A 23,637-nucleotide genomic window follows, 5' to 3' on the forward strand; every position below is an offset into this window, starting at 1 on the left:
GCGGTCGGCAGCATGTCTTTCGCGGTACGAGAGAAATACCCGGTCGGGGCAATACCGGAGAGTATGGCAATACGCAGCCCCAAGTAGCTGCCAAGTACAATGGATTGCTACCCCGAATAACATTCTGAAGGCACGGGTGGTGATGTTCACTTCATAGTCTGGACCCTTGAAGCTCATCGAATGTGAGACCAATATGTCCTGTGCAGCCCAAATCGGATTACATTTCTAATCGTGATACATTCGATTGGTGTCGGCGGATGCTGCTAGGCCATAGCATGCCGGCCCACGACACAGTATAAATGTAGTTGTAAGATTCATTGATGAGCAGTTGAAGCTATTTCCAATAACATTACATCTGACTGTCTCAACACTTCCCCATTCAACCTCGTCAGTCCCCCTTGTCAGCATTCGTCCCCCGCACCGGCAACCCTGCCGCCTGGTACATCGTATCAATGCACTCCATCTGACAGATGCTCTCGTCGCCCGGGATCCAATACGCCGGGGCCTTGCCGCGCACGGCATCCACAAACGCCTCCAGTTGCCAGCGATACGTACTCCAGTGCGACTGGCCGCCCTTGCCCACGCTCGTCAGGACACTCCCCCACAGCGGCCCCCCACGATACTGCCGGTGATACCGGGTCTTGCCGGTCGTCTTGTCCGTGACGGCGATGTAGTGATACAGATGCGGCATCATGGCATTGTAGAAGACGATGATGGCTTTCTCCGTCTCCACCTCGATGGAGGGCAGCTCCCAAAACCGGGGCACCACCCCACCCACCCAGTCGCGGGCCATGTCCGTGTAGATGCGGCTGTGGACCTCGTGGCCGCTGGGATCCGCAAAGGTCAGATACGCATACATGGCCTCGTCGACGCGGGGATCCTCGGCCGATCGACGCGCCGTGACGGAATGGACGGTGCGCGGGCGCTGGGCGCGGAGGGCGTACCGCGTGAAGGACAGCGCATAGGTCATGTCCATGGCGGAACCACCTGCCTAGCATTAGATCCGGACGACTCCTGTTCCCACGGCCTACTCACCCGCCAAGTCATATTGCCACCGGATATCCCCTTTGGGTACCCCCGGGCTCGCCGTCATGATCGCCTCCGTGCGGAGGATCTGGCCATGCGGACCAGCTTCCAGGATCTGACGGAACACATGCGCCGCGGGGTGGAATTGCCAGTGGAACTAAAATACCCCTTATTAGTGTCATCCACATTGTATCTAGCCACGAGACCTACGGCTTCCTCAATGATGACCCCCTTTTGCGCCGCCTGGTCAATCAGCGCCCGAGCTTCGGAGGCATTCGCCGTGAACGGCTTCTCGCAGAGGACGTGCTTGCCGGCCTGAATGGCCTTGGATGCCCACTCGTAGTGCAGGCCATTCGGGGTGGAGATGTACACGATATCGACGTCGGGGTCATCCAGAAGTTCCTGGTAGGAGCCACTGGATTTGGCAAAGTGGTACTGCTTCGCGGCCTTGGCGGCGGTGGACGCATCCCGCGATGCAATGCGGTACAGGATCACATCGGGGTGCGTCTCCACGGGACGGATGACTGCACCTGGGGGTCAGTGTGTGTGCGACGCACGGTATCAGGGCTGGCATACTAGCAGCGGGATTGATCTGGGCGGACGATAAGACGCCCAACTTCAGTGCGGTGTCGGACTTGCTCGGGTGGGTATGAAGCAGCGACCCGAGGTATTGGTGCAAGAAGGTTGCGCCTTGAAGGACAAGGGCCATGATGGTTGCTTCCGTAGCAGTTCTCTACAGCGTGCTTATGACATGAACAGGACAGGCATTTTGCACATCAAATATGCTGTGACCCATGAGCGAGGGATGACGTGGGAGGCTCGTCCAGTCTGTGGTCCTCGGAAATGTTACGTAAGGCCCATACCAGATGGACTTCATGTTCTCCCATCAAACCAGACACGAGGCGCCATGGGAATCGCGGGGGATCTGAGTTGGTGCCTCGGGTACTGACGTCACTTGGAGGAGGTCAACTCCCATGAACAGAAAAATATATATTGGCAATCGTTGATGGTGGGAGGCAGGGGCAACAGACAAGACCAAGCACAATGGGGAGGATGGGGTATGACCCGGCGGTCTTGCCGTGGGCTAGTATGTTCATCAATCTATGCTGGTTATATATATTACCTTAATCTGGTATTGTGTGATACTAGGTCGATACTAATACAGATCGATACTAGGGATGCGCGGGACAGAGCCAAGCACTTAAACCCTAAGAGTCACCAAAGACTGCAGGGTCATGATAGTTGCTGGGGCCTAGCTAAAGGGGCAAGGGTCAAGTGATGTCCAGTGATCCGATACTCATCAAGAGATGATGTACCAGAACGGTCCGGATTGGCTCAAATGGCATAGAAGGAACATGACTCCGCTATCTAGTATGTTGATCATGGCTTACACGACAACGGGTCAGGTGGGTATAAAATACATTCTCACCGATGCGGTGTAATTGACTGTTGGTGACTCGCCTCACAGAAAGGCGTCTTGGAGTATACCATGATCCGCTCCAGCGGATTTCCGAGGACGGGAGAGGGAAATCCAACTAGATGGGAATGCTATCGATGATCAGTCTAGGCACATGAAGACGGAGCGAGGGAAAAGGGATCCATGACTTACCTTTTTCAGACAGACCATGTCCCACAATATGTGACATGCACCCGGGGGTACCGGCGGGTACCGATAGTGCAAGCAATGCGCTCTAGGCGATTCAAACGAACGATGAGGGCGCTCCCATCTATAAGAGATCGGTGGCGTGAGTACCGCCCACCGGCGATCCTCCCCCTCTTGCCGCCATGCCAGGGCAACACTAAGCACATTAGGGTTCAGGTGCCAGAGATGTCATGCCCAAAAGGTCAAGTGTTCCGGCCAGCGACCATGCACGCGCTGTCACCTGGCTGGGGGTGGGGATTCCCTGGCCCAGTTACATCCGCGCTCGATTGCTGGTGCCGACGGCCCTGGGGCACGCCACTCCCTTCTTCCACCTCGCGTTGCGAAAAGCGTCGCTCGACCACCTGCAGACCCATGTACGAGCCAAGACCAGTCACCGATCCGGTCCTCCCGTGCAAATACTTTGCTCTCTTCGCCCGGGGGGAAGTGTACTCGACCCCCCATGACGGCCGCAATCGGAACTGGGGGCCCGGGATGGACTACGATGCGCGGGCCCTGCGCCTGGTGCCCGTCTGGCCGGAGAGACCGACCATCGTCCACATCGAGGCCTTGCTGATCCTGGTAGGGTTGATGTCGCCCGATGCCCTGGTTCTCGGCTGACTCCTGCGAGGCCCTTTACCACCAGTTTCTGAACCGATGGCACTCGGCCTACCTCATGGTGGGCAATGCTCGGGTGGAAGCGTTTTCATTCAATTCTCTCTCTCTCTCTCTCGATCCCTCCTGTAGTCCCCAGGCCTATCTAGTTCTCCCCACGGTCCTACCTCTCGTCTTCCAGCTCACTCTCCTACGCCACGAGTGCCTCCTCGCTGCCCGCTGCCGCCTTGTGGATTAGATCATGCATGGCCACACCGGCAGGCGGTTCTGGTGGCATCCAGGGCTGGGTGGGGTCGGTGCACCCCTCCAGGTCCGCGGGGGGAGGAGCGGACTTGATTCTTCCCGACCGCCCCAGCAAGGGTCGCATCAGTGGGATGCAAGCGAGGGTGGCCGCCAGGCAGGGCTCGATGCCACTGAAGATGTTGGCCCGCGGGAGCGTAAAGGTGATATCGGTGAAGTTCATCGTGGAGAGAACGGAGAGGCGGAGGGCGCTGATGGCGCAGGTACTGGAAGGGGCCGATTAGCACGCGCCGGTCCACTCAAAAGCCACGGTGGAGGGCGGAACAAAGGGACAAGCAGGCAGGGGAAAGTGAAAATCATGCAATGACGGATATCAGGGAAACGTCAGACCCGGAACTCCGATCGCGACTCGGGTCGACGAAGGGGGCACTGCTTACACTACTCCCAACCCAAACACAGATATCAGGGTCACCTTGCGGAATCTCGACATTTGCAACCGAGAGAGCAGCGGCCAGGGGATGGCAAGCACCACCATATCCGTGATGAGATTGATGACCCCCGTGACGGTGAAGGAGCTGACCTGGTCGCCACATGATCCCCCGGCGATGCTCTGGTCCCAATTAAAGGCGAACGGCCGACAGATCAGACACCCGGCCAGGATGGTCGCAACGGCCCAGGTCAGGATGACCCCCATGGTCGTCCACGCGAGGCGGGTGACCCAGGGGACGGGGAAGAGGCGGAGGTACAGCAGTAAAACCGAGAATTTCGTGCAGCTGAGACTGAGAACCCACAGGAACTGCAGGGGAATGATCAGCTGGAGCAGTTTCGTGATGGGCGCCAGCCCATAGCGGGCCACGATCGCAGCGACATGATCGTATCCAATACCGGCCTGGAACACCCCGGTGATGGTGACGGATTGGAGACCGACCGCGAAGATCTGACATGGTCAAGGAGTCCCGTTAGATTCAGGAGAACAGAGAGGAACGGACCACTTCAGAGCCCTTGAACTTACACCGGCTGCGATAATGAGATAGTCGCTGGGCGACCAGGATCGGTGGGCAAGACGGTGAGCCAGCAGGCGCAGACTCACTGCGGTGACCGCCAAGATGGAGAAGGTGATGGCCACGCCCAAAACGGCCTGTTGGGCGTGCGTCACGATGGGGAAGATGATCCCCATCTCGCCTTCTTCCGTGCACAGCGGCCCCGGAGAAAGCAGACCCCTGGGGCTACTTAAGGGCTCCTGCGCGGCACCCCTGGGGGGGGGAAAGCTAGGGGAAACGGGCCTAGACTAGATATTAGGAGCAGCAGGGATGGGAATCCTTGGTCCGTGCCGGGGCAAGGTCGGTGGACCATTGGGGACGTTCTGCTGTCCGCCGCAGAGAATGCCACACGGGTCCCTCATACCGAGAGGCTTAAGCCACGAACTGGGGACGGGGACGTCAATCTGGATGCACCCATCCCATCTGCTGGGATTGATCTCGTGTATTTCTCCTGGCGCACCAACCCTGACCCGAGCCAGACGCCGCAAATGACTGACCCACTTGGTGGAGAAACCGCCCGGGCAACCCTAAGTGACAGGTAAGCAGGTTGCCCGGGGCCCCGTCGGGATGCGGTGTAGTCGGCTACCAGCCTGCCAACTAAACCCAGTTGGAACTTCCAGGGCGGACATTGGACGTGTTCTTCTCCCCTCCTCCCCCGGCCTTCTCCCATCTCCTCAGCATCCATCCCGCCGCCAGCATGGCTGCCCTCACGTCTGTTGTAGTCGCCGTCGCCGTCGGCTTGCTGACCTTCTTCTACCGCGCGCGTTGGCAGAAGGGCCGCCAGCCGCGACTGCTCAAACTGCCCCTCATCGGCGATTTGCATCGCTCCCCCCTCGAGACCCCGCTGGCCAACTGGGACGCCTGGACCAGGCATCATGGGCCCGTCACGGTTGCCCGGCTGTTTGGAATCATTCCGATTGTGGTCCTGAACTCGTTCGAGGCCGCGACGGAATTGTTCAGTCGCCGGAGCCCATGGTACAGTAACCGACCGGCCTCGGTGAGCATGGAGATGATTACGGGGGCGGAGCCAGGCCGGTCCCGGTTTACCTTGATGCACGACTATGACGAGCACCTCAAGCTGCACCACCGCATCCTGGCCCCCAGTCTCGGGGCGCTCGCCGCCGCCCGGTACCAGCCGGTGATGGAACTGGAGTCCACACAACTGCTGTTCGACCTGTGCCATGCCGTGCGCCAGACCGCCGACGGCACCATCAGCACCACCACCACCATCTACCCGCTCCTGGAACGCACGCAGTCGAGCGTGATCCTGGCGTTGCACTACGGTCGGCGCGTCTCGAGCGGCGAGGACTCCCTGTTGCACGAGATCCTCGAGACCCAAGCGAAGGTGACCCATCTGGCCGCCAACCCCGGCCTGCCCGATCTCCTCCCGCCCCTGCGGCACTTGCCCGCGTTCCTGTCCCCCTGGAAGCGAGCCGCGGACCAGCTCTTCGCCACCCAGACGGACCTCTATCTGCGGCTGTTCCGGCAGGGCAGGGACACCCCGGGCTGGAACGCCACCAAGCAGGCCCTCTCGACGGCCCAGAAGTACACCCCGGTCCCCGACCTGGATCTCGCCTTTACCCTCGCCACGTCCATCCAAGGGGGCATGGAGACCTCCCCCCGTCAGCTGCTGTGGTTGTTCATTGCCATGCTGCACCAGCCAACGATGCTAGCCCGATCTCACGCCGCGCTGGATGCCGTGGTCGGACGCAACCGCCTCCCCCGGTTTGCGGATCGGGCGAGGCTCCCGATGATCGACGCCATTGCGCACGAGCTCTTTCGCTGGCGACCCGTCTCGCCGGGCTCCATTCCGCGTCGGGCGGACCGCGACGACGATTTCCAGGGGGTACCCATCGCGAAAGGCGTGACCGTCATGGCGAACGCCTGGGCCATCGGCCGGGACGCATCCGTCTTCGACCCCGCGCGTGGGGACCTCGACGACTTCGTGCCAGACCGGTGGCTGCGATCGGACGAGGGCACGGGGACGGCAAAACTCCGAACGGACCTCCCCTTGCCGGTGTTCGGGCAGGGTCGACGGATCTGCCAGGGGAAGCGCGTGGCGACGGACGGGATGTTCATGCAGGTGGCCAGTTTGCTCTGGGCCTTTGAGATCGAGCCCGCGGAGGGGGCGGTGGTGGATCCCTGGGCGATGACGGTGGTGGGATTCATGACGATGCCCTCGGAGCTGAGGGTCAGGCTCAACCCCCGCGGACCGTGGGTCGGGGAGGTCATCCAGGAAGCGTGGGAGACCGCGGAGAAGAGTCTGGAGACCGTCATGGGGCCGGTGGAGGATGTGGAGGGGGATCCTGCAATGGACCCAGGCCGGCAGTCGGCGGCGAGCACCTAAGCATGTATCACCAACCGTATTACGCACAGTCGCACAGACTACTATTTCTTGACAGAGAGGACTGCCCCCAGAATACATCTTTCAGCCGAGCCTGCCATGCCAAGCCCTAACAATGTAACCACCGAGGGCATCATGATCGGCGACGCGTACTTAGGACCCTGGTGGGTCAGCGATGAATGTACTATGAACCGCAGGCGATGTAGCATCCCGAGTCCTGGAACTCTGTGGTCACCATCCCATCCCGTCACCCTCTCGATCGCCCCTCGGATTTCCCTTGAGGTTGGGTTGGGGGGCAAGATCGCCGGCTCCAAGGTACTCCAAGGACCCCTGGGGCAGTCCGCCCCCGGGAACCATAAAGCCCGGGCCCTGGCCGCCGTTGCATCTTCGCCCTCACATCTTCACCACGCATTATCGCTTTCTGAGAACCCCGTAACACCACCATGGGGCTCGCGTCCGTTGCGCAGCACATCCGGGAGGACCAGCCGGCACCAGCAGGCCTGTTGGGTCTCCCCCTGGAGACCATCGAGTTGATTTGCCGCGAGCTGCCGACGTGCGATCTGGCCGCGATCCGGGGCACCGGCCGGGCAGCCTACCATGCCACCAACCTCTGCTTTGCCCAGCGTTATACCGAGTATCACACGGATTTCTCCGAGCGATCGCTGAACCACCTCCATGCCCTGTCCCAGAACCCGCTCGTGCGACGTCACATCCGACACCTCGTCGTCCTCACGCCGGAGCCCCGGCTGGGTCAGCATCTCGACTGGGAATGGACCGCAGCAGGGCATCTCCGCCATCCCCTGGGGATGTCCCTGATCCGTCGGTTCCGGGACGATCTCACGGATCGCCTGCTCCAATGTCGATCGTTCATTCTCTCGCCCATCGTGTCCGAGCCCGAAACCAAGCCGCCCGTCACCGATGGGCCGACCTTCAACCCGGACGATGTCGCCTGCATCCTGCTCGACATCATCGCCGAGGCGGCGTTGCCCGTCAAGCTCTTCTGGTACGGCAAGGGCATGAACTACACGTCCCCCGTCATGGACATTGCCCGGCTCCCGAAGACCCTCTTCCGGAGCGGGTCCTTCCAATGCGGCTGGCGCGCCCTGGAGAACCTGCATCTGGAACTGGAGGTGACGCCCCAGAACTATACCTTTCTCTTGGACCTGATCCTCAGCGCCACCTCGCTTCGCAAACTGCATCTCCGCCTCGGCTACACCGACCTGGCCGTCGAGTTTTTCGAGCAGCTCAGTCGATCCGTCGATGTCTTAGCGCACTTGGAACGGATCTCCATCTGGGGATCATCCATCCGCACCGGCCATCTCATCGACCTCCTCTCGCGGACGCGACCCAATCTCCAGAAGCTCAGTCTGCGCGGGGTCACGGGCCTGGACCCGCAGTGGTTGTCGTATCTCGCTCAGAATCATCGCCATTTCCCGCGCCTCGTGTCCATCGACTTGAGTATGATCCACGGTCCCAGTGGCATGTTCTGCTTTACTCCGGTTCAGTATCTGCCGCTGCAGCAGAAGAGTATGTTTGAATTGGAGACCGATGTTCACGGGTGGCTTCCCGACCCGGGAGCGGACCGGACTGCTGTCATTGGTGTCACCTACACGGGTCCGCATATTGGAAAGGCCTTGGGGGTGTTGGCGCAGGTATGTAATGGATCCGCGAGGAGTCGTTGAGATGGCATTGGAGTTGTGGCGATATATGTACTCGTATACCCGGACTGTTGACTTTCTGATTTTATGCTTGGCAATCGTTACTGTTGTTTCGCGTGTCGTTATCGTACATTAGCATTAGATAGCGGGAGAGAATTTACAATTTATGACGGTGAGCTTAAGACCAAGCACGAAGATTCTTCCCTACATAGGTCGGTAATTGAGGACCATCTTCATATGTATCATTCGGCTGGAGCTCACACTCTTTAGATCATGATCAATTCGGATGACTATGGTCCTTTGAAAGTCGATCGTCAACTGTTCAGCTGCCGTTTCAAGATGCCCATATCAATTCGGTCCGGCAGGTGGAGCCTCCGAAACATTTATTTTGATGCCTGCGGAACCCTAATCCGGTTTGATCCTGGTCAGAGTACGTAGGAACACTCGCTTGATTCGTTCAGATAAACTTCGGGGCTCTCCTAGAGGCAATATATCCCATCAGGCTCCTCACCGGGCTTTGATAGCGGGAGAAGGGAGGGGTTCAGAGATAGAGGGTGGCACCGTAGCAAGCCTGGACTTCGTACCGGAGAGATTGGAATGGATGTCGTCCAAATTCCCGCCGCGGCATGTGGGTAACGGCCAGCAGATCCGGATATCTGGGTTGCATGTTGTTGCCTTGTCAATAGCTCAGCCTCGACACACCTAAAAGATCACCTGCTCAAACGCCTCATGGAGCCCCCGGGCCCCCAGCCAGGCCTCCAACGCCTGCATATCCCCCCGGTTGGCGCGCTGTCCACTGCGTTCCCCCAGGGAATCCGTAATCTCCTCCATCCCCGCAAACACCCGCTGCACCCCGTCCGTCTCGCGATACCGCTCGCTGACCTTTTTCTGATGACTCGGGATATCGCCCCACGAATACGTCTTGATAAATCTCATATACGCGTCAATGTCCCCCGACGTCCCCTCCAGACACAACACCCCCGGTTTCCCCGCCAACACAAACCCCGTCAACGCGTACCCCGCGGCATGGTTCACCAGATCATCCCGCTTCTTGCGCGTCGACAGCGAGGGGAAATAGAACCACACCCGCACGAGGGGCCCGGAGCCACCCGTCGTAGTCTCCGCCGTCACGGCCTGCCGGGTCTCCAAAAAGCGCGTGGCGGCTTCGCGCACGTACTCCAAGGCCTCGAACACGTCCTCCGGCGGCATGGCGGCGGCCAGCGTCGCCACCTCCGCTTTGGACATCCAGTCGGGCTGTCGGAGGGTATAGCTAGGCGGGGGCGGGAGGTCCGGCTCTGGGGTGGGACTGTACAGGGGGATCGAAATATTCACCTGAATGGTCTGCTCCCCATCCGCCAGGGGCAAACAAACCCCCAGCAGGATGCTGGACGGGAGACCCGCGAGTGCACCGGCCGGATCCTGGCACCAGTCGCGGAGCTTCTCCACGCATTGGGCTGTGGACGCCGGGAGATCCAGCTCGCCGGGATTGGGAAACATGGCCGTGAGGAGATCAATGGTGGACAGCTGTGTTTCTATCATGTCCACCGGCAGGAAGTGCTCCTGCGTCATGATGGGACTGTGTGGCGGTGCCCGCGTGGCTCTCGAATGAATGGCTCGGCACAGAAATGGTCTGGAGTGGTCCGGGTGCTACTCGAGTCTCCTGAAAAGTGTGGGGGTGGTTATTCTTCGTATTGCTTCTCGACTGGTCTGAGGCTGAACTGGAACCTGCCGCGCCTTAGTGATGGAAGACGGTGTTTTCCGGACTCCGGTACCGGATGACCGATCCTCCCAGACCGCGATGATTGGCTGCTCGGACCGAGTCCCCGGCCGGCTATCTTATCTAATCTCCCGTGACCATCGATCTTTCCGATGCGTGAAATCACTCGTACGGAGTATGCATCTGAAACAGCTTCAGAAAGAAGAGTAACATGCAGTAGATGGAGGTATGCCTGTCTTACAGTCTGCATATAGTGGATTGCTGGCAATTACTATATTTATGCTTTGGCGGGAAGATTTGTTTGGGGCCTTTCTCGGCTGCGCCGCTGCGGCACTACACGATAAACAGGGAACAATTGCTTGGAAGAATAGTATCCCGGTCGCATGTTCACGACCTACAGATTGGCCTGGTCGGATGAGGGAATCCAGGCAAACCGGTCGCCCAGATACTTCTGCGCGCGTAGATCCCCCGACCGGGCATGGCCCTCGAATTTCTCCGCGCGGGCTGCCCGGCCACACAGCCGGCCCAACTCGCCGCTGGCGGTGCTGCTCGTCACCTCCTGATACGTGACCGTCCGGAGATACTTGCCCACCCAGAGGCCTCCGGTGTATCGCGCTGCCTTCTTGGTGGGCAGCACGTGGTTGGTTCCGATCACCTGCGACGGGCATTAGAGATTGATAGGTCACTCCAATCGAGGAAGAGGAATACCTTATCGCCGTAGGAGACGCACGTCTTCTCGCCCAGGAACAGGGCGCCGTACGCCGTCATCTTCTCCAGCGCCTCGCGTGGGCGCCGGGTCAGGATCTGCACATGCTCACTTGCATACTCGTCCGCCAACTGCCAGGCATCGTCCAGCGAGTCCACGACGATCGCCTCCCCAAATCGGTCCCACGACGTCCCCGCCAGCTCACCCGTGGGCAGATTCGGGAGCAACTGGTCGATGATGTCGATGGCCGCCTGGCCCACACGTTCCGAGGTGGTGATAATCACGGCGGGCGAATCGGGCCCGTGTTCAGCCTGGGACAGAATGTCGGTCGCCACCGTGAACGGATCCGCCGTTTCGTCGGCCACGATCAGGATCTCGGTCGGCCCGGCGAACAGATCAATGCCCACCTCGCCGAATAGTTGGCGTTTCCCCTCGGCGACAAATGCATTGCCCGGGCCCGCGATGAAGTCGACCTTGCGGATGGTCTCGGTGCCGACTGCCATCGCCGCGATCGCCTGCACCCCGCCCAGGAGATGGATCTCGTCGGCTCCGGCCAAATGCATGGCCGCCACCGTGGCATGGGGGATCTGCCCAGCAATGGGGGGAGTGCAGCCGACCACGTGAGGGACTCCGGCCACCTTGGCCGTCAGGATGGTCATATGGGCGGAGGCGAGCAACGGGTATCGCCCGCCGGGAATGTACCTATCCATGAAACGCACGGTGAGCTGCACTGCCGTGCACTGTATGGTGCGGATCACTTACGCGCCAACGCTGTTGATCGGGAGATTCTTCTGGCCCAGGTACACTCCCTGCAACGTGTCAGTGCGTGTTCCAAGGGTAACGTTCCTGGTGGGAAGGAGGTTGACTGTACCGGTTGGATCTCGTACTCAAAGTCCCGGATAGAGTCCCTCTGGGCCTGCGCAAAGGCGCGCACGTTTCTTTGTACCTCCTTGATATCGTCAATCGTTTGTTGTGGACAAGCGGCAATGGCGGCATCGATGTCGGCCTGAGACAGCTTGAACGAGGCCGGGGACCATTTGTCGAACTTTTCCGAGTACTTACGAACGGCCACATCGCCGTTGGCGCGGACATCGTCAATCACTCCCTTTACCACGGCGCTCACGTCGACCTGGGTTGAGGTGGATTGGTTGGAGGTCTGCGACCTGCTCTTGAGGTACCGGATCGTCATCGTCGGATTCAATCAGCCACGTAGTTCGGATTCTAGGGAGTGACTGGAAGACCTTTGGGTCAGCGTGTAGAGATGACTCTCTTTATGATGGGATGATGGCACCAACATGCGTGCCGCATTGCTGGGGTGTAGACCTAGACAACCCTTCCTCGGCTCCACCCGGGGTTGAAGCAGCTCGCAGCAGTCGGACAGAAGTCCGAGCCCGGAGAAGTGAACCATAGGTTAGCGTCGCGACGATATCCGAGTGGAATGATGATGCACCCTGTGCAAGCTCAGGCGGGGTTCCATCCAGGGAGTCCAAGAATGACAGTCCTTGGTGGCTCAGCTGGTCCGCGACGTGGAGCCGAGGCCCCGTCGGCACGAGGGCCAGCTCGGCTGGGGTTGGTGTCGGACAGCAGCCCGGCCTTGCAGTCCGGGTAATAGGTCTGGAGATGGGTGATTACTACCTCCTGACGCTGGGGCGATGCTCACATTGTCATACCGACCGATATCACAAACCCCGCTGCTGTTGTTTTTGGCGACATCAAACACGACGGTGCCGTTACCCTGATCGGATGCAGGGACTGGGTGATGAAACGCTTCCACTCCAGGCTATCGTGGACCTCGTAATATTGTAAGGGGGAACCAATGGTGGCGACGTCATCAATGAGGAGAGTCCTTATCGCCCTTGCTGGCTGCTCGGGTAGAACTCAAGAGTTGCCGCAAACGAACATGCTTGAGAAGAACATCCGGGAACGAGTGGTCCGAATTGAAGAATGCCCGACAGTCGATGTGACTGGTACTCTGTCTGCATGAGAACGAGCCGCATATTGATGCGGGTCCCTTTGATAGTGCAGAGAGATGGATGAACCCTGCCCTAAGTAGACAGCTCCACAGACAAGCGCACAAAGATCCCCCATGTCTTCTACCAGGAGGTCCATTCGTAAGATGATCTGCTTAGTGGTATGCCTTCCTCATGGTATAATGTTTCTCCAGGTCTCACCGGACACGACAGTCTGATGCATCTGCCATGAATGGCCGAGGAGCGAGTTTCTACAGGGGAGAGGATGACCATGCTCGATCTCGGTTGTCCGCTCGCATCACAATGAAAAAGCCACATAGATCCGTCTTTGAAGCTGATAGGATGGGCTGAACACAGATCCTTATGCTTATACTCCAACTTCGGCCCAGCTGAATCAATCCATGCTTGCGATGAGCATGCCCATGTCCTGGATCACCCCGTCGAAAACGCCGGGTCCCTGTGACGATTGATCTCCAACGGGAGATGTTCGGCAAAACCGCGGCAGAAGGTCGGATAAGGTCATGTGCTGTCACGTGAAAGCTAATTGTGACAACCAATGAGAGGCAGCCAGTTAAGGACTTACGCAATCGGGCGGGGCTTCCCCTCACGGGCTTCCCCTCATGAGGGGGCGGCCCGGGAGTGAGATGGGATTTTCCCCTCAGCCTAAGCTGTGTCGGTGTCTCCAGCCGCGGGCTTCAACGGCCTCATCCACTTTTGGCGCTAAAGCCAGCTGGGAGGGAGAAAAAATTTGCACCGGGAGTGAAACCCGTGTCAGGATGTCCTCCAACTTTTGTCTCCGTAACTCTCTTCGTGTGCAAGGCAAAGGAACCACCAGAGCCGGCTCTGTGGATAGTACATTGACCCATTCGATTCCTCCTCCCGGATAGCATCACTAGCGCATCTGCCAAACTTTAATCTTCCATCATCATCATGTCCAAGCCGGTCTACACACTCGCCGAGGGTAGGTGACCCCTGTCCTGCCTGTCAGCCTCGACTCGGCTTCCCTCTAACGTCACAATGCAGGCCAGCCCCTGCCGAACCCCTCCCTCAGCACCACCCTTCCGACCTTTGGTGGCGGTGCCGTCACCACCCTGGGAGACACCCTGCTGATCGAGACCCTGACACATTTCAACCGGGAACGCATTCCGGAGAGGTACAACTGCCCGCTCCCGCCGATCCGCCGCTGATCGAACCCGCTGACCCGATCGATAGAGTTGTCCACGCCAAAGGATCCGGCGCCTGGGGAGAGTTCCGGGTCACCAATGACATCTCGCACCTGACCTGCGCCAAGTTCCTCAACGGCGTTGGCAAGACGTCCAAGGTGCTCTTCCGCTCTAGCACCACCGGTGGTGAGAAGGGCAGTGCCGATACCGTGCGCGATGTCCGCGGCTTTGCCGTCAAGTTTTTCACCGAGGAGGGTAACCATGATATTGTTGGCAACCATGTAGTAGGTCGTGTCCGTGCTTGAGCTCTCCGCAACCTTCTCACCTCGAGGCAGCCCGTCTTCTTCGTCCGCGATCCCGTTCGCTTCCCCTCCTTGAACCGCAGTCACAAGAAGCACCCTGCCACCGGTCTTCCGGACATGAACATGGTAAGTGCCTGTACCCCGGCGGATTGATTCTTGGAGGCAGATGGCGCCAGGGACTAACAGGTGACTGCAGTACTGGGATTTCCACTGCAACCAGCCGGAGAGTGTCCACACCCTGATGCATGTCTTCGGCTCCCGCGGCCTGCCCACGTCGGTGCGCAGCATGACCGGCTTCGGCATCCACACCTTCAAGCTGGTGGGTCACGACGGACGCTTCCGCTACTGCAAGTTCCACTTCAAGCCCGTGCTGGGTTTCAGCACCATGACGCCCGATGAGGCCACCCGCATGGCAGGTGTCAATGCCGATTTCCACAACCAGGACCTGTCGCTGGCCATTGCCCGCGGCGAGCACCCCGTCTGGAAGATGTACATCCAGGTGATGGAGCCGGAGCAGGCCGAGACCTACGGCCGGGCCGTCTTCGATATCACCAAGGTCTGGCCGCACAAGGACTTCCCCTTGATTGAAGTCGGCGAGATGACCCTGAACCGCAATGTGAGTCGACCTTCCGTCCGTGCCGGGTTTGCGAGGGAAGCTAACGCCCCCGTCAGCCCGAGAACTTCTTCGCCGAGATCGAGCAGGCAGCCTTCTCTCCTTCCAACCTGGTGCCCGGTATTGCCATGACGCCCGACCCGAGTAAGTTTCCCGTTGTCTCCCGCACCGACGGCGATGGCTAACCGCGATGGGTTTGTTCGCGTGTAGTGCTCCAGGCGCGTATGTTCGCCTACCCCGATGCCCAGCGGTACCGCCTGGGTGTCAACTACACCCAGTTGCCCCCCAACCGGGCCATTTGCCCCGTGTATGCGCCGTATGAGCGCGATGGCATGGCCACGATGGGTCGGAACTATGGCGGCGACCCGAACTATGTGCGCAGCACCCTGACCCCGGGTGTCTTCAGCCAGTCGGTGCAGGAAGTGCGCCACAACGAGTGGCTGCGTTCAGGAGCCGTGCTTGGATTCAACGAGATTTTGGTGGATGACGAGGACTTTGTGCAGCCGCGCGCGCTGTGGAACAACGTGTTCGACGAGGCCGAGCGTCGCAAGTGGGTGGCCAACGTGACGGCATCGCTGGAGGGAGTGCTGCCAGAGATCCAGCAGGCCACGATCGCCATGTTCAGCCGGGTGGAGCCGCAGATTGGCCAGATGATGGAGGCACAGCTGAAGGGCAGTGCGCGTTTGTAGAGGTCGCGACGGAGGAGATAGAATCCATAGAGTTCATAGAATCCATAGAATCACACCGCGGATGAATCTGGCGCAATTGTTCGGTTTGCATCGTTTGGTATGTTTGTGTATTCGAGTAGGGTCCCGTGACTGCCCGTGATTCGGACCCTTGGAATGTGGGGATGCCTTCCTCGGAGTCTCCTTCTCACTCTCAACCACCGCCATGTTGACTCTGGCCGGTCAGCCTGTCATCGACGATTCGATCCGTGAAGCAGATGTCCACCCAAGCACTGAACACGCCCCCAATCTCCCCCGGGGTCGCATCCATCTGGTCCAATCGGGCCGTCCAGGAGGCGTGCTTGATGCGGTATTTCGTGGAAGAGCTGGCCCCCTTAGGTGAGGATGGCCAGCGGCCGTCGGCGACACGACGTTGGCTGATGCCCCGCAGTTCGATTTCTGTGATGCCGGCAAGCACTTTGCCCTGGTGGTTCCGGACCGCGCCGCCCGTTGTCCCGCCCTCCTGCATGCCGTGTACTCGGCTTCCGCGCGGCATCTCAGTCGCTGTCAGTCGACAGGCAGTCGACCGGTAGCATTTGCTGGCCGGCGTCTGCCCGATCTTGGGGATGGCACTGCCCTGGATTACCAGACTTTGTGCATTTCCCACCTGGTAGCCCTCTCCGGTGATCCCACGGAGATCCAGAACGAGGACCTGCTCGCCGCGTCCGTCATCTTGCGCTTCTATGAGGAATTCAATGGTCGGTAGCTTCGTTTCCGGATAATTTGCCCTACCGCTGACTGCACGAGTTGCAGCGGCTCTTGCTGGTGGCGACGTTGGGACTCACCTTCGTGGAACCCAAGTCTTTCTCAACGCCCAAGGGGCCACTGCACTCCGTCAAGGGGGCCTCCAGCTGGCAGCCTTCTGGATTGGCATTCGCCAGGAGTTCCGCAAGGCATTCCTCGAACAACGCGTCGTCGAACTCGATCTGAGTTGTTGCGACACCTCCATCTATCGGCAGCTCGACCCGGCAGACGACGCCACCTGGGCGAATCGGGCGGTTCTGCACTGCGTCGATACCCTCACGTATTGCTATGGCGATGGATGTCAGACGCCTTGGAGATATGACCAGCTGTGCGAGTACAGCCGCCAGTGGCAGGCCCGCACCCCGCCAACATTCGATCCATTGTACTGTCGACCGCCCAACCTATCCAAAGGGGAGGTGTTTCCCGTGCTCGGGTATTTGGACGACTGCACTGGTACGATGTCCTCCGTTGCCGCGGAGCGAGACGCTGATCATTTCTCAGTCACTGCAATCCAGCACTGGCATCTGGCCCGCCTCCTGCTCACGGTGTTTGATCCCACGGTTCCTCGCCTTGGCCCCGGTCGCAAGGCAGCCATCGCACGCAGAGAGGTACAGACCACGCTATACATACGAAGGCCTAGCGGCTGACTACTGCAGACTGAGGTCAAGCACCATGTGTCTAAGTCTCTGCGGGATTGCTCTATCCAATAAGACCGCTCCGGCCCTTGTCGCCGCGTGCATGGGAGTGTCAATGTGTACATCTGCCCCTGACCGTCGCAAACATCCCGACTGACCTCTTCATCTAGGTGGAGATCGCATGACCGACCGTCGGGAGCAAGAGGCCCTCCTTAATATTTTGATCAAGACCGAACAGATTCATGGTTTGGCCACCGTGGCCGCTCAGACATATCTCAAGGTGGCCTGGGAGTGGACGCTTCCGGCGTCGCCATAGGTGTCCGCTTAGTAGACATGTGCATGTCCCCTCCCCTCCCGGACTACATGGCATATAGGCCAGCGGTGCAACTGCGGGGGTGTCTCAATGATGACGTTGTCCGAGCTGGTGACTTTGTAGGAACCCCGGTCCTGGTGGTCTCGCCAGACTGTTTGGATTTGGCTCTGAGTTTCAGATGCTCTTCTCAGCTCCCAAGCTTGTCCTTCCAAGTGGGTGCATAATGCTTTCGGATGGCCTTTCACTCCGGAGCATCATGAGACCTGCCGCAATCTGGGAACCCAAGTAGCCTTAGCTCCGTAAAGTTGAGATCGATTGACAGTCCCATGGCATGCTTGACTCGGCGTCAAATCTTCATATACTGCTTTCTCGCCGCAGTCAAGGGAGTATGCAGCTTACGGCTCCCTTCTAGACCCAGCGACAATCTCGGGAGTGAGTTTAAGCTCTCTGTCAATCGTCCTGATTCGCGTCGGAACTCTGGGCCATCAGTCGTTCCTTGGCACCATGGTAGATCCCTCATCCACCATCTGGACTGCTGCAAGCAGGACTGCTGCAAAGCAGGACTGCTGCAAGCAGGACATCCTATCTTGGGCGCGATTCATTGTCCGTGGTTCGAAAACGAGGCCGTGACGTAGACGACTTGCTCCACAATTGTGAGTTATCAGAAGACAGGTGATATAACAGTGTCCCGCGACTCTGGGACTTCCGATATATACATACAGTCTGCCACAGTTCGTAGCCCCATCACCCACTGTGCTCTCGTTGCAGAAACAACCCTGAGAAATCTATCTCTACCAAGCAAGGACAGCCCTATCGGGCCCACCAGTAACTCAATATGCACACGTTCACCCATCTCATCCTGATCATCCTCACGGCCACGGCTCTCCTCACCGGAGTCACCAGCCATCCCTCCCCCCCGATCGATCCGCTAAACCAACACCAACAACCAGTCGTCCCCGACCTCGACTCCGCATCCGAAGTGCACAGCACCAGCCTCGGCATCCACTACGGCAACTGCTACACCATCAAAGACCGCCACGGAAGCAGCCTCGGCTCGGACGGCGGAGTCTACAGCTACTACAAATTTGGAAGCTCCCCGCGCACCTTTCAGATCTGGAACACGCGAGCCTTTCCCACCCACGACATCGACGAGACCTCGCCCGTCCCGGACGGAGGGAAATTCTACCTCTGGGATCCGAAAGGCAGCGCACAGACCAACGGCGGGAGTTGGGTGGCGACCAATCTCGGCGGATACATGTATCCCGGGTATGGGGGGTATTGGTATTATGTGCATTTCAAGGGATATGAGCAGGGGTCGAGTCGGGAGGGACACGCGGTCAAGTTGGGGATTGCGCGGGTGGAGCCGCCGAGTCCGATGGCGAATTATAAGGGGTTGAAGGTGTCGGGGGATTATATCTGGAATCAGGATAATGAGGATACCATTGACGTGTTGTTTCGGCGGGTGAGTTGTGATGCGTATGAGGAGGATGATGATGATGATTATGGGATGTAGGTCGCTGGGCTGTTGCTATGGTTGACACGCACGCTGTGAGGAGCGAGGCATGGGATGCTGTGCAGGAGGCCTGGGTAATACTTCATCTAGGTGAGCTCTTGGCAGATGTTCTGGCAGTGCCAAAAGTGATATTATAGTTCATGCGTGGACCCTGTAAAAGTGCATCTATGAGAAGACCATTTAGCGGCCAGATGAGCGGGAAATCGCAAGTAGCAGCACAATGGCTCATTAGATAGCAGTAGCAGTGTACATGGATCCCCCGAAAGTGAAAATCATGTGCCAATCTTGATCCAGCCAAGTCAGTCATACAGTTATTAGCAACATTACTTTTATTTTCCTGATCGTCATCATGCTCCACACCCTCGTTCTCAATCATCGTCGTCATCTTAGTCGTCATCATCAGTGACCCAGGAGTGGTCACTGGCTTCACCCGCCCCACCATGGCTTGCTCATGCATCGCCTGCATCAGCATCGCTCCAAACAGCTCCCGGGGAATGGGCGCGGGCCCAGCCAAGAGCTCCAGCGGGGGGTAGCCGTACTCGTCCTCAACCTCCATATAGGATTCGTCGTCCAAGTCCTCGTCGTCCTCGGAGTCGCCGATCATGTGCTGACGACAATTGGGGTAAGGGAAGATGTCAAACTCGACCGGGGTGTCCTTGAAAAACTCGCGAATACTGAGGAAGCATTGCTGCGGGGTTTTCCCCGGGGGAATCTGCTGCCCGGGAAGCTTGATGGGGTCGGTGATGTCCACGGCGAGCATCCGGACGCGCTTGAGGGCGGGAAGGCGCCCCTGTCGATGCTCCTTCGCTAGGTGTTAAGCCAGCTCCCGGACGGACACGTTGCAGTCTTCCACAACCAGCAGCTCGAGAGTGGGAGGGAATTCTGGCCGGGGGGGCAGCAGGGCCTGCTGAATGGTGAGGCAGGTGAGCACAGGGAAGTCGCGGAGCGAGCCGATCTTGGCCTGGCGGTCCACATATTCCTGGATGTGCTCCCGTTCCCAGGGGTCCCGCGTAAAGGCCAGCGCCAGCGAAGCGAGGGTGTCTTTGTGGGGGAGGAGGGCTTTGTGCCACTCGGCGGCAGTGAACTCGCGGGTAGTGGGGGTGATGTCGGGCTGCTCCGAGGGATCGACGGAGAAACGGGTGTAACTAAACGACTTCACCTGGCGGCAGGCCCGGGGCAGCTTGTTCAGGCCGGGGGCGTCCAGATGGCACACGTTGAGGTCAATCCACTCGAGAGCCAAGGTCTGCGGGGCCCAGGCGGCGGGAAACTGGGCACCGTTGAGCTGGCAGAATTCGACCGTCAGCGATCTCAGGCGGGGCCGGACGATCAATTTTTCGCAGCACGGGAGCGGATAGCCCGCAAAGAAGTCGTCCCGTCCAAGCACAGGTCCTCCAGGTTGGACAAGACGGTCGGGTTTCCGATCCAAGACGTGGCGGAGGGGCGTCATGAAGAACTGGCCGCCGCAAAGGTCCAGGCGGCGCAGGTTCGGGGTCCGGCTGATCAGCAAGGTCACTAAGACAGTATAGTCCATCTTCTCCATGGCCGCTATCCACTTGTTCTCCTCGTCACCCACGTGGAGGTCACGGATGGTGCGGGCAAAGAGCTCCCGGTCTTCGGGGGAGACGGTGGGCGGGGCCTGGAGGAACATGTGGCCGTCGGAGGGTTGGGCGGTGACATCGTGGACATGGTCAGCCAGGCTCGGCCGGAGGATTAGGGCCCGGGTAAAGGCGACGAGGCGAGACATGTCCCCAGGCAGACCGAAGTTGTCGAAGTCCTCGAACAGCAGCGGCTGGGCGAGTTCCCGGAACAGGCGGGAGACCCGACACAACCTGGCCAAGTCAAAAGAGCGTTCATCTAGAAATTTGTCGTCCCCCTCGTCTTCCTCGTCGTCGTCGTCATCCTCGTCATCGTCCTCACTGTCATTGTGGTTGTGGGGGGGATCCTGTTTGGCCTAGTCGGTGGTTTTCTTCTTGTCCTTGTCCTTGTCCTTGGTCGGCTCGGGGAGGTCGTAGTCGGCGACGTAGGAGAAGATGTGGAGCAGCAGCTCAGGGGGGGAGGTCCTGGATGTGAACTATGGCTTCGGACACTGGGGACGGAAGGAATTAGCAAAACAGTGGAGAATTGGATGCAACGTACTTACCTCGATGTGGAGATGGAGATGGAGATAAACTTATGGAGTTGGCGTTGTTGGAAAGGCGGATGGATGCCCCAGGCGGCGGCGCGTGCCGGCGACGCGTCGCTCCCCGGCAGAATCATTCACCGCTGAGGTTGCCGGGGTGATGCCTGGTGCCTGAGTGCCTGAGTGCCTCAAGGACCCCATTGGGTGAGTACAGAGTATCGTACTAATACGAAGTAGTGAGGGAGATACACCCACGTCCTCCATCGCCTTGTCAACATCAGAGTTACTTTCATATACGGCATCCGTTGTGTTCCCCGGAGAGAGATTGTGCTGGTTGAAATCTGGGGATGAATGGTATATATATTTCCCCGCTTCTGGGAAGAGAAATGGAATCGATTCAATCTAGATAGTACAAAAAGAAGATAGACCACCCCGATCTTACAGGCTCTGTTTACGGGATCACATAAAAAGGGTGATCTATATGTCTCTATACTCTAGACACAGTACACAGTAGAATACGGTGGGGGTAAAGTGGTATGGACGCGACACGTGAGGTCATTCATGACGTCATACCCATCCCGGCTCTTCCTCTCACTTCTTCCCTCTTGCTGCATCCACCACCTCTCTCTCCCTCCCCTCCCTCCCTCTCTCTCTCTCTCTCGCTACAGTATTCACCCCCGTGCTAATCCTCATCATGCCCGACATCTATCCTGCCCTTCGCAATCGCCGCAGCAATGACCTCGCCCGTCTGGCCGACCAGCATCTGCAGCACGACCTCCGCCCTCAGGACCGCGACGCCCTCAAGGCTGCATCCCACAAGGTCGCCTTCTGGACCACCGTCGGCTCCGCTGTTGGCCTGGGGCTCGGTCTCTATGCCGCCTTCCGTCTGAGAAGCTCGCGCAAGGCCTTCTTCGAGGTCTTTCGCGCCCGCGAGAAGCCCACCCAAGTCGTCTTCGCGGACGGTCGCACCGGTACGGTCATTGACCTCATCCCGGATCCCATGCACTAATGCCGAACGCACAGAGCCCATCCCGGACATCACCCCCCTGTTGAAGCCCACCACGCTCGGGGACTTCACCACCTACTTCTTTGCCGGCGCGGGAGGTCTGTTCTTGGGCGGCGAACTCGGTAGGTCTTTCTGTGCCCCCACACCATCTGCTCCGGACCAGAAGAGTGGCTGACCCGGTCCCCCTTTTCTAGGGTTCCTTGGAGGCGCGGGCAGTGGAAGCCGCTGCATCACCGCTGATCCCGAGAGAAGACAAAGAATCGAGACGGCGTTCCGGAAGTTCCGCGCAGAGGTGCTGCGAAAGGAGGCGGATGAGTTGGATCGCGGGCTGGATGTATCCGACCAGATGTTCTAACAGTCCTGTTCCCGTGGCACAGAGGTCTCCCTGGTTCCGATATCCGGATCGATGGCCCTGGATCGGTGCGAGCTGCGATAGCTCCCATCGTTTTCTCCCCTGTACGACTAGCATAACGAATGAAGTCCACGAATACCATTACATACTGCAGCCACGCTACGCATGACTGTCCTTGCTAACTCCCGAATGGCACCCCTCAACACCCTCCGGGCCAGAGCCAGCGGAGCCACTCGCGGGCGCACGTCTTCCAACTCCCCGAGAAATAATGTTTGACCAGCACGTCAGGCGCCGTCTGGTCCTCGCCTTGAAGGACCGCAAATGATCGTCGGGGCAGGATGAGGACGTCTTGGATCCGGACCATCTCCTGAAGATCCCGCAGCTGCTGCACCTGCTCGTCCGCGCAGTTGAGATACCCCAGCACGGCGTCGGTCCACACACTGGGGCCGGTCCAGCCCATCACGTCGACCTCCGCATCGTCTTCCCGCGTCGGTGGGGTATACTGGGCTGTCCGGTCGACGATGGATTGCAACACCTGGCGGAAGATGGGATGGCCGGGAACCGATGCCATTGTCCATTGGACAAACTGCGGAGATCGGGGGAGTCCGGTCGTGGACGCATCGCCTTCCAACCCGACAATCACGGCCGGGGCTCCCTCGTCGGCGTTCGCGGCCGGGCCCATGATCGGCCACGGCAAGGGTTGGAGCAGGTGGACATCGAGATCATTGTAGACACCGCCCCGCCCGAACAGGATCAGATAGCGACAGAAGTCCGACTTGAGAATGGGAACCGGCAGGGCCTGGAATGTTTTAGCGTAGGAGCCGGACACGTCGAGTTCCCGGGCCAGCTCGAGACAGGAGTCCTCCCCCCAGTACTCCACTTTCCACCCCGATTGTAGCCAGGAGATGCTATGCGCATCCGGATGGAAGCTGGACACCGCGTGGCCCGCCATGGGCACGAAGAGCTGATGGACGGTGTGCGGGATGGCGATCTCGTCCGGGACCACCCGTGCGGCATGTGGCGGCACCGTTGTGCTGGAACGTGCATTGCGATGCAGCAGAAAGAAAAGGCCAACCAGCACGGCGGCCTGGATCAGCCAGAAGAGGCGTGTCCGCATCGCGAGGCAGGAAGCGGGAATTCCGGAATGGGGTCCGCGCGGAGTCAGGAGAGCTCTGGACCGTCGCCGCGCTGTGGTCC

At 59.1% G+C, this 23,637-nt stretch overlaps 13 protein-coding genes across 13 annotated transcripts; 7 read left to right on the forward strand and 6 right to left on the reverse strand.

Annotated features, from left to right (window-relative positions):
• Positions 1 to 355: 355 nt before the first annotated feature.
• On the reverse strand, positions 356 to 1,759 carry BO80DRAFT_410091 (Gfo/Idh/MocA family protein). The gene is made up of 4 exons (XM_025717907.1): positions 1,603 to 1,759; positions 1,237 to 1,550; positions 1,036 to 1,183; positions 356 to 987 (listed from the first exon to the last, which is right to left on the reverse strand). The coding sequence occupies exons 1-4, from the start codon at positions 1,733 to 1,735 to the stop codon at positions 389 to 391; spliced, it is 1,194 nt and encodes a 397-aa protein (XP_025573732.1). The 5' UTR covers positions 1,736 to 1,759; the 3' UTR covers positions 356 to 388.
• A 1,134-nt stretch (positions 1,760 to 2,893) lies between these two features.
• On the forward strand, positions 2,894 to 3,286 carry BO80DRAFT_446383 (uncharacterized protein; the record flags this gene model as incomplete). Its single annotated transcript, XM_025721550.1, has 1 exon — positions 2,894 to 3,286. One exon carries the CDS (start codon positions 2,894 to 2,896, stop codon positions 3,284 to 3,286), a length of 393 nt encoding a protein of 130 aa, XP_025573733.1.
• Positions 3,287 to 3,470: 184 nt separating this feature from the next.
• Positions 3,471 to 4,697, reverse strand: BO80DRAFT_494724 (putative integral membrane protein; the record flags this gene model as incomplete). Its single annotated transcript, XM_025723896.1, has 3 exons — positions 3,471 to 3,786; positions 3,958 to 4,457; positions 4,533 to 4,697. 3 exons carry the CDS (start codon positions 4,695 to 4,697, stop codon positions 3,471 to 3,473), a joined length of 981 nt encoding a protein of 326 aa, XP_025573734.1.
• A 530-nt stretch (positions 4,698 to 5,227) lies between these two features.
• On the forward strand, positions 5,228 to 6,971 carry BO80DRAFT_426406 (putative cytochrome P450). The gene has a single exon (XM_025719764.1). The coding sequence runs from the start codon at positions 5,258 to 5,260 to the stop codon at positions 6,905 to 6,907; it is 1,650 nt and encodes a 549-aa protein (XP_025573735.1). The 5' UTR covers positions 5,228 to 5,257; the 3' UTR covers positions 6,908 to 6,971.
• Positions 6,972 to 7,347: 376 nt separating this feature from the next.
• Positions 7,348 to 8,699, forward strand: BO80DRAFT_410102 (uncharacterized protein; the record flags this gene model as incomplete). The annotated part of the gene is made up of 1 exon (XM_025717908.1): positions 7,348 to 8,699. One exon carries the CDS (start codon positions 7,348 to 7,350, stop codon positions 8,584 to 8,586), a length of 1,239 nt encoding a protein of 412 aa, XP_025573736.1. The 3' UTR covers positions 8,587 to 8,699.
• A 164-nt stretch (positions 8,700 to 8,863) lies between these two features.
• Positions 8,864 to 10,265, reverse strand: BO80DRAFT_385094 (DUF1115 domain protein). Its single transcript, XM_025716975.1, has one exon. It carries the CDS (start codon positions 10,129 to 10,131, stop codon positions 9,265 to 9,267), a length of 867 nt encoding a protein of 288 aa, XP_025573737.1. The 5' UTR covers positions 10,132 to 10,265; the 3' UTR covers positions 8,864 to 9,264.
• A 408-nt stretch (positions 10,266 to 10,673) lies between these two features.
• Positions 10,674 to 12,174, reverse strand: BO80DRAFT_359078 (histidinol dehydrogenase family protein; the record flags this gene model as incomplete). Its single annotated transcript, XM_025715909.1, has 4 exons — positions 10,674 to 10,934; positions 10,988 to 11,687; positions 11,748 to 11,794; positions 11,857 to 12,174. The coding sequence occupies 4 exons, from the start codon at positions 12,172 to 12,174 to the stop codon at positions 10,674 to 10,676; spliced, it is 1,326 nt and encodes a 441-aa protein (XP_025573738.1).
• Positions 12,175 to 13,719: 1,545 nt separating this feature from the next.
• Positions 13,720 to 15,759, forward strand: BO80DRAFT_426408 (catalase). The gene is made up of 7 exons (XM_025719765.1): positions 13,720 to 13,916; positions 13,979 to 14,108; positions 14,168 to 14,402; positions 14,454 to 14,546; positions 14,617 to 15,036; positions 15,093 to 15,177; positions 15,244 to 15,759. The coding sequence occupies exons 1-7, from the start codon at positions 13,886 to 13,888 to the stop codon at positions 15,720 to 15,722; spliced, it is 1,473 nt and encodes a 490-aa protein (XP_025573739.1). The 5' UTR covers positions 13,720 to 13,885; the 3' UTR covers positions 15,723 to 15,759.
• Positions 15,760 to 15,924: 165 nt separating this feature from the next.
• BO80DRAFT_456449 (uncharacterized protein) lies at positions 15,925 to 17,453 on the forward strand (the record flags this gene model as incomplete). The annotated part of the gene is made up of 6 exons (XM_025722170.1): positions 15,925 to 16,068; positions 16,150 to 16,456; positions 16,512 to 16,955; positions 17,004 to 17,110; positions 17,214 to 17,256; positions 17,308 to 17,453. 6 exons carry the CDS (start codon positions 15,925 to 15,927, stop codon positions 17,451 to 17,453), a joined length of 1,191 nt encoding a protein of 396 aa, XP_025573740.1.
• A 732-nt stretch (positions 17,454 to 18,185) lies between these two features.
• BO80DRAFT_123389 (uncharacterized protein) lies at positions 18,186 to 19,370 on the forward strand. Its single transcript, XM_025713510.1, has one exon. The coding sequence runs from the start codon at positions 18,286 to 18,288 to the stop codon at positions 18,961 to 18,963; it is 678 nt and encodes a 225-aa protein (XP_025573741.1). The 5' UTR covers positions 18,186 to 18,285; the 3' UTR covers positions 18,964 to 19,370.
• Positions 19,192 to 21,127, reverse strand: BO80DRAFT_503199 (uncharacterized protein; the record flags this gene model as incomplete). The annotated part of the gene is made up of 4 exons (XM_025724373.1): positions 21,104 to 21,127; positions 19,820 to 21,049; positions 19,291 to 19,753; positions 19,192 to 19,247 (listed from the first exon to the last, which is right to left on the reverse strand). Exons 2-4 carry the CDS (start codon positions 20,705 to 20,707, stop codon positions 19,192 to 19,194), a joined length of 1,407 nt encoding a protein of 468 aa, XP_025573742.1. The 5' UTR covers positions 20,708 to 21,049; positions 21,104 to 21,127.
• Positions 21,128 to 21,458: 331 nt separating this feature from the next.
• On the forward strand, positions 21,459 to 22,443 carry BO80DRAFT_494732 (uncharacterized protein; the record flags this gene model as incomplete). Its single annotated transcript, XM_025723897.1, has 3 exons — positions 21,459 to 22,053; positions 22,106 to 22,210; positions 22,283 to 22,443. Exons 1-3 carry the CDS (start codon positions 21,777 to 21,779, stop codon positions 22,441 to 22,443), a joined length of 543 nt encoding a protein of 180 aa, XP_025573743.1. The 5' UTR covers positions 21,459 to 21,776.
• Positions 22,444 to 22,639: 196 nt separating this feature from the next.
• On the reverse strand, positions 22,640 to 23,557 carry och4 (putative alpha-1,6-mannosyltransferase subunit (Hoc1); the record flags this gene model as incomplete). The annotated part of the gene is made up of 1 exon (XM_025722171.1): positions 22,640 to 23,557. The coding sequence occupies one exon, from the start codon at positions 23,555 to 23,557 to the stop codon at positions 22,640 to 22,642; it is 918 nt and encodes a 305-aa protein (XP_025573744.1).
• Positions 23,558 to 23,637: the final 80 nt, after the last annotated feature.

The sequence above is a fragment of the Aspergillus ibericus genome, assembly GCF_003184845.1.
Source record: "Aspergillus ibericus CBS 121593 unplaced genomic scaffold BO80scaffold_28, whole genome shotgun sequence".
Classification (NCBI taxonomy): Eukaryota; Fungi; Ascomycota; class Eurotiomycetes; order Eurotiales; family Aspergillaceae; genus Aspergillus; species Aspergillus ibericus.

Coding starts and splice junctions, on each gene's coding strand:
- BO80DRAFT_426408 (XM_025719765.1), top strand. CDS start 13,886: ATGTCCAAGCCGGTCTACACACTCGCCGAGG. Junction 14,547..14,616: donor GTCTTCCGGACATGAACATG/GTAAGTGCCTGT, acceptor AGGTGACTGCAG/TACTGGGATTTCCACTGCAA. Junction 15,037..15,092: donor AGATGACCCTGAACCGCAAT/GTGAGTCGACCT, acceptor CGCCCCCGTCAG/CCCGAGAACTTCTTCGCCGA.
- BO80DRAFT_385094 (XM_025716975.1), bottom strand. CDS start 10,131: ATGACGCAGGAGCACTTCCTGCCGGTGGACATGATAGAAACACAGCTG.
- BO80DRAFT_426406 (XM_025719764.1), top strand. CDS start 5,258: ATGGCTGCCCTCACGTCTGTTGTAGTCGCCGTCGCCGTCGGCTTGCTG.
- BO80DRAFT_410091 (XM_025717907.1), bottom strand. CDS start 1,735: ATGGCCCTTGTCCTTCAAGGCGCAACCTTCTTGCACCAATACCTCGGG. Junction 1,184..1,236: donor GGGTCATCATTGAGGAAGCC/GTAGGTCTCGTG, acceptor GGGGTATTTTAG/TTCCACTGGCAATTCCACCC. Junction 988..1,035: donor GTGGCAATATGACTTGGCGG/GTGAGTAGGCCG, acceptor AATGCTAGGCAG/GTGGTTCCGCCATGGACATG.
- BO80DRAFT_123389 (XM_025713510.1), top strand. CDS start 18,286: ATGCACACGTTCACCCATCTCATCCTGATCATCCTCACGGCCACGGCT.